At 46.0% G+C, this 11960-nt stretch overlaps 1 protein-coding gene across 3 annotated transcripts; it reads right to left on the bottom strand.

Moving 5' to 3' along the window:
• Positions 1-931: 931 nt before the first annotated feature.
• Positions 932-10071, bottom strand: LOC140390114 (uncharacterized). Of its 3 annotated transcripts, none has more exons than XM_072475034.1 (4): positions 10036-10071; positions 5228-6751; positions 4366-4522; positions 932-4275 (listed from the first exon to the last, which is right to left on the bottom strand). In XM_072475034.1, the coding sequence occupies exons 1-4, from the start codon at positions 10036-10038 to the stop codon at positions 3545-3547; spliced, it is 2415 nt and encodes an 804-aa protein (XP_072331135.1). In that variant the 5' UTR covers positions 10039-10071; the 3' UTR covers positions 932-3544. The 3 variants fall into 3 exon arrangements, with proteins under 3 accessions (XP_072331135.1, XP_072331136.1, XP_072331137.1); XM_072475035.1 differs by having other exon boundaries at positions 5468-6751; XM_072475036.1 differs by having other exon boundaries at positions 5720-6751.
• Positions 10072-11960: the final 1889 nt, after the last annotated feature.

The following is an 11960-nucleotide window of genomic DNA, read 5'->3' as shown; positions in this document are numbered from 1 at the left end:
TCACATGGTCCTTTATAACCTCTATGCCAATTCTATACCAATTCAAACCAGTCCATGCCTCCCAACCAATGCTCTTACACCACCATACAAACTCGCCTATTATCCACAATCGGCAAACCTCAGGACCCATGTTGAGGTTAAATAAAATGAAGTTCCAAATGTCTGTTGCGGACTTAATTTTTTTAACCATTAATTAATTTTAAAAAACAATTAGCACATTTACATTCCTTATAACAAACATTTCATTGAATTATATGTTTAAAAAAAGCATTGAAATTCATAGTTTTACTTCAAGTGTCCATTGCCACTTGGTGCTGTCAATCAAAATTATATGGCAGTCACCCTACTGTGACAATGGATGGTTGAAAAATGTGTCATGTAAAACATTAATCCAGTCAATCACTGAGGCTTATGTCAACAGACATTTTAAAAGGCAATCATTTTTAACCCTCCAGTTTCTTCGGAGTTAAAGGCAGGAGGTTTAAATGTCTGATCGCTCAACAGCTTCTTTTGACAGTTCATCTTGACACTTCTGAAATTATTTCTGACAGTTCTTTGAGTTCCTAGTTCCAATAAGTTTACGTACTTTTCACTCACATTCATTTCTACTTTCAGTGATGTCAAAGGGCAGCTTACGTCCCACAAAGATGGGGACCATGGACCATATACTCCACAAAAGCATACCCTATTTATCCAAACAAATCAACAGAGTTCAGACTTGCTTCTATTGGGTATTACAATCCCAGACCAGACCCCAACAGTGGATATGATAGTGGACAGAAACTCCAACTTTTAATTTTGAAAGACTGAGGAAGGGATTTCTCACTCCAGGAGTGATTGCCCAAGGAAATAGAGATATGGTATATTATTGACACAGTATTAAAATTTCTTTAACAACACACCAGAATATAGCTTACAATTACCCCATACAGTGAATACAATAGCCTGAATCTTTATTCCTACTTAAAACAAGAAAAAAAACATCTCCGCTCTCAATCAGTACCAATGGCACATAGGATACTTGCTTTACAGAGATGTTCTTTGAGAAAGAAAGATCTTCTGACAGTGCTTTAAAGACAAGATCTGACTTCTGTCAGATCCATGCAGAAACTCTGGCCGGGATTTTCCTTTGCGGGGACTAAGTCCCCACGCCGGCGGGAAAACCGGCGGCAACGACTCTAGCATCAACAGGACCCCAAGGTGAGGAATTCTCACCTGTCTCGGGGGCTAGGTGGACGGCGGAGGGGTTGGCGCCGCTCCAGCCGGCGCCGAAGGGACTGCGAGTTTGTGCATGCGCCAAAGGGACGGCGTGATCTCGCACATGCGATAAACCGCCGGGGTGTTTTGGCGCATGCGCGGGGGGTTCTCTTCTCTGCGGCGGCCATGGCGGAGCCGTACAGGGACCAGAGTGGGAGGAAGGAGTGCCCCCATGGCACAGGCCCGCCCGCAGCACCGTGGGCCCCGATCGTTGGCCAGGCCACTGTGGCGGCCCACCCGGGGTCGGATCTCCCCGCACCCCCCCCCCCGAGGACCGCCCCAGCTGATTTACCTGCCAGGTCCCACCATATGGAACCATACGTAACCCACGCCGGTGGGACAGGCCAAAAACGGATGGCCGCTCGGCCCTTCGGAGCCCGGAGAAATGCTGGGGGGTGGGGCGCTGCCAACGGCCCCCAACCGGCGTGGCGTGAACACCGCCCCAGCCCGAAAAACGGCGGCGGAGAATACGGCAGCCGGTGTCGTGATGGGATTCCCGCCGTCCCCGGGGGATTCTCCGACCCGGCGGTGGATTGGAGAATCCTGCCCTCTGTCTTTATGTCTTCAGAAGCTGTTTCTCAGCTTGCCTCAGCTCACCCGTGTCCTCAGACAAGTCTGCACTGCTTTAGAGACTGTTCATCTCTTTAACTGAACCGCAGAGAGCAAAACCTGACTTGCAGTCACTGCTTCATCCAGAACTGCACTGACGTGCTTTTCCTACAAAATGCTGGAAACCTTAGCTCCACCCAGTAATGACATCATCTTATCATGCTGAAATCTAATCAACTCCACAAGGAATTCTCTTAATGTAAACAAAATTCCATTAGCCAAAGCATTTTACGATGGCTTAATTGCACCCCTGGCTCCCAAAATATAGATTGCTTTTCAAACTAGGATTTATTTGAAAACATGACTGCAGCAGTCAAACGCACTCCAGGAACATAAGAATTAGGAACACAAGTCAGCAGTTCAGCCCTTTGAGCCAGCTCCACCATTCAATCAGATCATGGCTGATCTCTTCTTGGTCTCAAACCCATCTCCCCACCCGTTTCCTATATCCCTTTAACCCTGTCTCCCATATCCCTTTAACCCTTTAAAAAAAATCAGAAATAGATCTATATCCTTCTTGAAAATCTTTCATAACTCCAATTCCACCCCACTATGGGGCAGTGAATTCCATAAATTCACTGACCCTCTGTAAGTAGTTCTTCCGCATCTTAGTTCTAAATCTACCGCCTCTCAACCTAAATCTGTGACCTCTTGTTCTAGATTGCCCTACAAGGGGGAACATTTGGTCTCAGTTTACTTTATCAATCCCTTTTACTGTCTTATATACCTCAATCAGATTCCCTCTCATCCTTCTAAACTCCAGCGAGTATAAGTCCAAACAGTTTGCTCTCTCCTCATACGTCAACCCTTTCATTCCCACAAAAAAATCTGGTGAATCTCCCCTGAACTGCCTCCAATGACATCCTTTCTCAAATAAGGGTACCAAACCTGGATACAGTACTCCAGATGTGGTCTCACCAACACTTTATACAATTGCAACAACACTTCTCTATTTTTATACTGCAGTCCTTTTGCAACAAACGCTAACAATCCATTTGCCTTTTTAATTGCATGCTATACCTGCACATCGACTTTCTGCAATTCATGAACAAAGACACCAGATCCCTCTGCCAGACGCATTTTGAATCTGCTTTCCATTTATATAGTAATTTTCCTTTTTGTTTTTCTGGCTTTAACTTTAACCCAGTCTTTTAATCCTTACTGCACCAAATACCTAAAATACAATACATCTGAAATTCCTACATTCATCACATGGGTCATACCTGCACAAGTTAGTTTTCAGACATCTCTCACTCAAAACCACACGAGTGGAGGCAGCTGCTGATTTCTGTGGACAGTTGGGACCGTGAAACATGCAAATCCCAACCCGGCCCATTCCTGATCCCACGAAAATGGGAGTTGCTGTCATCAGGGGTACAGGACTCACTGATTGGGCCTCTTCTGCCATTGTCATCATGATGGAGAGGCTCTCTGTAATGGCAAAATCCAGAGAGAAAAATATCTCTCAGAAGGGGAAGATAATGGGGTTGAGGAGGTAGAATTGGAGGGTTGGACCCTAATATCTGCTACACCTCCCCCATTCCCGTGACCTTGCCTGTACCAGAGAAATGTCAAGCAGCAGATGTCCCTGCACTGGGCTGTTGCTAGCCAGAAGGCGCAGGCGGTGCAATCTGAGACAGAATCTGCCTCATTACATTGCAAAAGCTGAGAATGAACCTTATTCTGCTGTTGAAGAATCTTTGTTTCTTTGTAGATGCTGTTGAAGAATCTCATTGTCTCTTTGTAGATGATGCTGAAGAATCTCATTGTCTCTTTGTAGATGATGCTGAAGAATCTCATTGTCTCTTTGTAGATGCTGTTGAAGAATTTCATTGTTCCTTTGTAGATGATGTTGCAGAATCTCATTGGTTCTTTGTAGATCATGCTGAAGAATCTCATTGTCTCTTTGCAGATTCTGGCTAATGCCTGTCTTAAGCTCAGTCAAAGTTTGCTGAAGCAAGTCGGAAGTGGCCTGATAACTTTCTGCACTTTGAACCTGTTCCTGATGTAAGCAAAGAGGTTTCAGATCAGCTTCATTTTCTTCACCAGCAGTATGGGCCTGATGTTGTCCACGTTCTGCTGGTGACGACGGAGTTTCTGTTCCCAAAGCTGCAGGTTCATCACCTCCGTAAAGTTCCAAGCGCCTTCCCTCCATCACAGCAGCCAGATTATCACAGGTTTCCTGCTTCACACTAACCACAGTATTTAACTTGAACTCACTAACACTACCCTCCAAATCAGACATCTTATCCTCTTGACACTCCTCTCCCTCCTTCACTGCAGCTGCCATCCCACATTGCTGTGAGGTATTCACCTCCGTCCCTTCCTCATCAGCCCTTTCAGGAATCTCAGATGCTGCTGCCAACTCTCCTCCATCTCCATCTGATGTGTTCATAGACACCTGTGTATCTGTCAGAGAAAGAAAATTACAATTATTATCTTTTGTCACATAAATTAACTCTCCTCTTGATGGTTTAAACACTCAGCTGCTGACATCACCTTCCCTCATCCCCGTATCTGATCCACCATTGGTTATCGTGGGGTTGGAGAGGCCAAACAGCTTCCTCGTGAACTCCTCCTGTTCCGTTAGCTTCTTGATGTACGGAACCTGCCCTCCAGTCAACGAGCGCTTCTGGATGTTATGGGCCAGCTTTATCTAAAGGAAGAAATTAAAATGAAAAATAAATCATGGTCCAGACTTTGCTGTGCTGTCTTGTGACACATTTTCCAAGTGTCGGAGACAGCTTCAGCCTGCACCGAGGGGGACTCAAAGTTAGAGCCATCTCCAAAGCAAACTGCACTTTACAAAACCTCATGAAATTAGTAAAGAATCATCATGTGATCTTTCTATATTTCCAGCTCAAAAACTAGGATTTAAATATTCAAAAATTAACATATTTATGTTTAATATTGCCCTCTTGTCCATCGCAAACTTGTGCATAAGCAGCAGCTTCTATATAGATTGATGTCTTCTTTTAGTGATGTTTGGTAATTTGGTCAAAGGTTAAATTGACCCTTTTGAAACGATTGAACTGATGGTGGGAGAGATTGGAGACAGACACTGCTGAGGCAGACAGTGCTTTGGAAGGACAGTTCGCTATGTGAGCACTGGGGGGGGGGGGGTAAACAACACATAACTAAGTGTAAGGGAAGCAGATGAGCCACAGTATAGTGTTTGTGGAGGTCTGATGACCGTCAATGATTTTTCGCACACGTCGCATGTGAATGGCTTGTCTCCTGTGTGAATGTGTTGCTTTGCGCAGAGGGAAGGTTACTCAGGGAATGATTTGTCACATACCATACAAATGAATATTTTGGTGTACACAAAAGTCAGTAAGTCCGAGTATAATTAGTCACATACCTTGCATGGTAAGGGTTTCTCTCCTGTGTGTATGCGTTGGTACTGATGGAGAGTCGCTGATTTGTCACACACCTCATATGTGAAGTGTTTCTCCCCTAAGCAAGTGAGTCGGTGTTTGTACAGGTGCGATGACTGCAAGAATGATTTGTCACACACCTCACAATTGAAGGGCTTTTCTCCTGTGTGAATGTGTTGGTGTGCACGGAAGGTTGCTAACTTGGAGAATGATTTGTCACACACCTTGCATGTGAAGGGCTTCTCTCCCGTGTGAACTCGTTGATGGGCACGGAGGGTCGATGATTGCGAGAATGATTTGTCACACACCTTGCATGTGAAGGGCTTCTCTCCTGTGTGAATGCGTTGGTGTTCACGGAGGGTCGATAATTTGGAGAATGACTTGTCACATGCCTTGCACCTAAAGGGCTTCTCTCCTGTATGAATGCGTTGGTGTGCACGGAGGGCCGATGACTCCGAGAATGATTTGTTACACACCTTGCACGTGAAGGGCTTCTCTCCTGTGTGAACACGTTGATGGACACGGAGGGTCGATGAATCGGAGAATGATTTGTCACACACCTCGCACCGAAAAGGTTTCTCTCCTGTGTGAACACGTTGATGGACACGGAGGCTCGATGACTGCGAGAATGACTTGTCACACACTTCACACCTGAAGGGCTTCTCTCCTGTGTGAACGCGTTGGTGTTCACGGAGGGTCGATAACCTGGAGAATGATTTGTTACACGTCTTGCATCTGAAGGGTTTTTCTCCTGTGTGAATGCGTTGGTGTACACGGAGGGCTGATGACTCTGAGAATGATTTGTCACACACCTCGCAACTGAAGGGCTTCTCTCCTGTGTGAATGCGTTGGTGTGCCCGGAGCGTCGATGAATCCGAGAATGATTTGTCACACACCGTGCAACTGAAGGGCTTCTCCCCTGTGTGAACGCGTTGGTGTACACGGAGGGCCGAGGACACTGAGAATGATTTGTCACACACTGCGCAACTGAAGGGCTTCTCTCCTGTGTGAGTGCGTTGGTGTTCACGAAGGGTCGATAACGTGGAGAATGATTTGTCACACGTCTTGCACCCGAAGGGCTTTTCACCCGTGTGAACACGTTGATGGACACGGAGGGCTGATGACTCTGAGAATGATTTGTCACACACCTCGCAACTGAAGGGCTTCTCACCTGTGTGAACACGTTGATGGACACGGAGGGCCGATGACACCGAGAATGTTTTGTCACATACTGTGCAACTGAAGGGCTTCTCTCCTGTGTGAACACGTTGATGGACACGGAGGCTCCATGACTGCGAGAATGATTTGTCACACACTTCGCACCTGAAGGGTTTCTCTCCTGTGTGAACACGTTGATGGATACGGAGGCTCCATGACTGCGAGAATGATTTGCCACACACCTCGCACCTGAAGGGTTTCTCTCCTGTATGAACTCGTTGGTGGACACGGAGGCTCCATGACTGTGAGAATGATTTGTCACACACTTCGCACCTGAAGTTTTGCTTTACCTAATAAAAGAAATGAAAAAGAAATCACGGTCAAGACTTTGCTTGCTATCTTGTGTCACATTTTCTAAGTGCTGGAGACAGCTTTCAGCCTGCACCTAGAGGACATCTGATTAGAGTTCAATCTTATGACAAAATCTGAGCCATCTCCAAGACAACTGCATTTTACAAAATATAAAATTAGTTTTAAAAATCTTGTGATATCTCTGTATTTTCAACTGAAAAGTTATTAAAATTTTCGAAGATTGTCCTCTTTTTCATCGTAGGGAAACTCGTGCTTAAGCACAGCTGCTGTTCAGATTGATGTCTTCTTTTGGTGATCTGGACAAAGGCTAAATTGACCTTCTTGAAATGATTGGATTGTTAGTGGGAGAGGTTGGAGACAGACACTGCTGAGACAGACAGTGCTCTGGAAGGACAGGTCCCCTATGTGGACATTGGAGGGTAAACAACGCAGCCAACTCAGTAGGTGAGGTGTAGTGTGAATGTGCTGGTGTCTATGGAGGTCTGGTGACCATGAGAATGATTTGTTGCACACATCACATTTGAATGGTTTGCCCCCTGTATGAATGTTTTGCTGTGTGCAGAGGGAACGTGACTCAGGGAAAGATGTCACATACCGTACATGCAAATACGCAAATCACCATACACAAGTCAATGAGTTCAAGAATAAATTGTCACACACCTTGCACGTGGTGGTTTTTCCCCATGTATGAAGATGTTGGTGTTCACGGATGATTGTTGTCTCTGTGAATAATGTGTCACACACCTCACACATGAAGGGTTTGTTGTATCTGTCCAATTCAGATACTTCCAGCTCCTTAATTAAGTTTACCCAGATGTCTTTATTTATGAGTAGAACAAGTATGAATATGGATATAATGCAACACACTTTATTAAATATTGTTAACCCGTAAATTACCCACTATACATACAAGAAACACCCAGGATTCGACCATACTACCCGCAAAGGTGGTCTGCTAAGTTGTAGATCCGATCCCAGAGTCCCTCTGGGTCCTCTTTGCAAAGGGGATTCTTGCTGGCAGTTTCTTGCTTGCTTGCTTCCTTCTGGTCTGGTCAGGGTCACCTCACACATCGAGTCTTTGCTTTCAGTCCTTGCTTGTCTTCTGCTCACTCTTTTGCTTCTTCCGCTTGCTCTGCTCCTTCTGCCTCTTTTGCTTGTTCTGTTTGTTCTTTTGCTTCTTATGCATGCTCTGCTCCTTCTGCGCCTAGTGCCTCGAAGATGCCTACTTTCATCCCCCTCCACTCGCGTTTTCCAGAAACTTCTCTGGCTTCTGGCCAATGAGGTCTCGGGAGGGGGGATGGGTCTCATCAGCCAATGGTCCGGTTGATGACTGTCTGAAAGGCCAGCTGAGCCCACCCCAGGTGCCCATCTCTGGTGGTGGGCTGCACATGACCTGTTTCCATATAAGGTAACAGTATACTCGGTGACGGAATGTCTGGCTCGATCTGGGCTACGAACAGACTTCCTGAGGTTTGACTGCAGTATGATTTTAAAATGACCACAGGTTTCTCACCCGTATGAATGCATTAACATTCACAGATGCCTACTAACCATGTGATTGATTTGTCATACCTGTTGCATGTGAAGGCTTTTTCACCTGTGTGAAGAAGCTTGTGTTTACAAAGGGTCGGTAAGCACGAGAATGATTTGTCACACACCTCACAAGTGGACGGTTTCTCCCATGTGAGACGTTAGTGCCATGATTGTGAGACGGACTTGTCATAAACACCACATCTGAATGGTTTCTCCCGAGTGAATCATCTGGTGCCTCAGGAGTATCGTAGAATTCACAAAACCTTTATCACAATCATCACATCTGAATTGTTTCCCTTCCTTGAGGTTGCCCTTGTGCTAACAGTATTTGTAACAGATGCACCTTAGAAGATCTTATCAAACTGTGGAGTCCCCGACACACCTCACACTTGAATAGACTCCCACCTGTAGGAATGAGTCAGTGGTTCATGAGCCTCGATTAATTATTTAAGCTCCCACCACACTTGAAGTCCAATCACACTTCTTCCCAGTCTCACCGTGAGCCATCACTCACAGCTGAACATTTTGAAAGGTTGGTTCTGATGGAAGGTTCCACGGCACTGGCCAGTTTCAGATCTTCCCTGACCCGACTTGATTTCCAGTTTTCAATGTCTAACCTACTCTGTTGGGCAAAACTATCAAGGAACTGGATGTTTTCCCAGAATTGTGCAGTTGTTCTTAGGTGATGGTCAGGATCTATCTGCAGTGTCTATCCTCTCTGTATTCTCTGGTGTAGTACAGTGCAACCTTCTGTAAAACAGGAAAAGGAAACATGATTTCCTCCAACTCCCTCTCCTCCTTTGCGAAGGGGCTGACTCCTCAGCTAGAGACTGTTCCACAGTGAGTGTCAGTCTGCTATTCCCCTGTGTGGGGTTCAGATACAAGTCCTTTTGTTTTCTCACTTGACTGTCATACACCCTTTGTTTCCAGCAGGGACACTGGATAGTGACCAGGAGCAAACAACGTGACTACTTTCTTTCCTCCACCCAGACCTCATCTTCCCAGGCACCGTGAGGACAATGGAAAAGACAGTCGGGCAGTGTGTAAAGCTTGCTGTCAATTCACTATGAGCTTGTGTTGTGCTGACAATGACCAGTTTAACCCTCTGAGCAAGTGTTTAATGTAAAAAAACTCAGGATAAATGTCAATTCAGTAGAGATTTTGAAATTTTGTTTTCCCAAAATATTTGAAGAAAACACGCTGGGCAGGAAGTGCAGGGTGCAAAGGAAAATCAGTGTAGTTGATTAAATGGTTCTGGTTTATCCTGGGAAATTAGATACACTGAACTCACTCAGACTGCACATCCCAAATTCAGCTCTCAGACACAGCACTGGGCTAAACTATTAAATCCAAACCCAGGCTTTGGGGATAGGCCAAGGCCTTAAAGTAAAATCTTTAAAGACATTAAAATAAATTTCAATAAATGTGTCTCTGCCCCTCCCAGATAACTACACCTCACCTTCTCATATTCAGTAATGACCCATCAACAAAACTCAGCTTGTAATTCAGAAGGGAAATGTTTTCAATAAAAACATTTCCCAATATTCAACACACAGTCAATCAAACAGCTCAGCACAAAGCACCCAGTGAACAGGTCTCTCAGCTGGATCTTCTCACCCAGCAGAAGGGGCATTTCCACACCTGATTGCCCACAGGATAGTCAGACTGCCTGAACATTAGTGTGGATATTGTGCAATGTAATTATTCTAAATTCTACTCCTTCACTCACCATCTCCTGACTTGGTTTTGAGTTCCTACAGGAAGTGAAGCAGCTGTGGCAGAGGAAGAGGAGAGAATGGGCAGAGTGGGTGGGCTCTCTGATTGACATCTCTCACAGCCAACCCAAATATTTCTGCAGTAACAGGAGTTTCCTGAAGTTTGGGAAACTGACGATGAAACAGAGGCGACTTTGAGCAGCCGATCAGGTGGAGATTTAAACTTGTCATTGTCTCATCTGAATAAAGCCTCACTTATTGCAGCTGCTGACTCAGTTCCCTGGTAAACGTTTGACAGATTTCTAGTGTGGGAATAACATTCTTCATCTTCGGAGGCTTTCAAACTGACAACCGCAGTGTGGGATGTGTTTGACAGCAGATCAGAAGAGCATCCAAAGCAGCGATGGCCTGCAGTGGTAGATCGACACATGCACAGGAGAGAGGGGTACAGGAGGGAGAGTGCAGGACATGAGATACTTTCACAGAAATCTGCCCTTCTTACGTGGTCGGGCATATATGTGACTCTAGACCCATAGCATTGTGGTTAACTCTTAAATGTTCTTGCAAGCCATCTGTCGTGTTGGGTGCTCTGCTACACAGACGAACCAACACGGTTGCGGATGGTACAACTCAGTTTTATTACTAACAATATTTACAATGGTAAACTGGTTGCTGTGGTTCGTTCATTACCATTGAATCTGTGGACCTATCTCTAACACTATCTTAGAGTGGCACTCAGCACATGGTGGATGTCTGAGTGGCTTGCTGTGAACTCTGTGCCCTGAGCTGTCTCCTGCTGGAATGAGCGGGAAGTGTCGTGTTCCCCGTTTTATAGTGTGTATGCTCTTGCCTGTGGTGTTGTGTGTGCATTGATTGTTCTGTTGATCTGTCCATCAGTATATATGTATGTTTGCACCATGATGTCTTTCTGAAAATCATGACATCCCACCTTTTTTACAAGAACATGTGCCTATGTGGTTATAAATAGATATGTGAAGTTCGCGAGCTTGGGTGAGCTGGAGGAGAAGTACGGGCTCCCCCCGGGGAACACCTTCAGGTACTTACAGGTAAGGGCGTTTGCCAGACGGCAGGTTGTGGAATTCCCACGGCTACTGCCACACACAGTACAGGACAGGGTGCTCTCGGGGGGGTGGGTGGGAGTGGGGAAGATTTCGGAAACTTACCAGGTGATGCAGGAGGAGGAGGAGGAGGCCTCAGTGGTGGGGTTAAAAGGTAAGTGGGAGGAGGAGTTGGGAGAGGAGATCAAAGAGGGGACGTGGGCAGATGCCCTAGGGAGGGTGAACCCTTCCTCTTCATGCACGAGGCTCAACCTCATACAGTTTAAGGTGCTGCACAGGGCACACATGACCGGGACAAGGATAAGCAGGTTCTTTGGGGGTGAGGACAGGTGTGTTAGCTGCTCAGGGCGCCCAGCAAAACACACCCATATGTTCTGGGCATGCCCAGCGCTGGAGAAATTTTGGAAGGGCGTAGCGAGGACGGTGTCGAGGGTGGTAGGATCCAGGGTCAAACCAGGCTGGGGGCTCGCAATATTTGGGGTGGCAGAGGAGCCGGGAGTGCAGGAGGCGAAAGATTTTGCGAAGGTTTTGTGAAGCCCGGCGAAGGATTCTCCTTCAGTGGAAAGATACGAGGCCCCCAAGCGTGGAATCCTGGATCAGCGATATGGCAGGGTTCATTAAATTGGAGAGGGCGAAATTCGCCTTGAGAGGGTCGGTACAAGGGTTCTTTAGGAGGTGGCAACCGTTCTTAGACTTCCTGGCAGAACGATAGAAATTGGTCAATGGCAGCAGCAGCTCGGGGGGGGTTACTTTATTTTTGTTTATGTTTATGTTATTTACACTGGAAGGGTCTGAGGGGGTGTATACACCTGTTGTCTTAAGTTGGGGTGTTAATGTTAATTTATTATTTAGGTACGGGG

The sequence above is a fragment of the Scyliorhinus torazame genome, chromosome 14 (genome assembly GCF_047496885.1).
Source record: "Scyliorhinus torazame isolate Kashiwa2021f chromosome 14, sScyTor2.1, whole genome shotgun sequence".
NCBI lineage: Eukaryota > Metazoa > Chordata > Chondrichthyes > Carcharhiniformes > Scyliorhinidae > Scyliorhinus > Scyliorhinus torazame.
This window is presented reverse-complemented; position numbering and strand designations above follow the sequence as displayed.

What these genes read in the sequence shown, in the direction of transcription:
- LOC140390114 (XM_072475034.1), bottom strand. An exon ending in AGAAACCCTTACCATGCAAG is followed by an intron (nt 4,523 to 5,227) that starts GTATGTGACTAA and finishes TTCTTCCTTTAG; the next exon opens with ATAAAGCTGGCCCATAACAT. An exon ending in AGATACGGGGATGAGGGAAG is followed by an intron (nt 4,276 to 4,365) that starts GTGATGTCAGCA and finishes TTTCTCTGACAG; the next exon opens with ATACACAGGTGTCTATGAAC.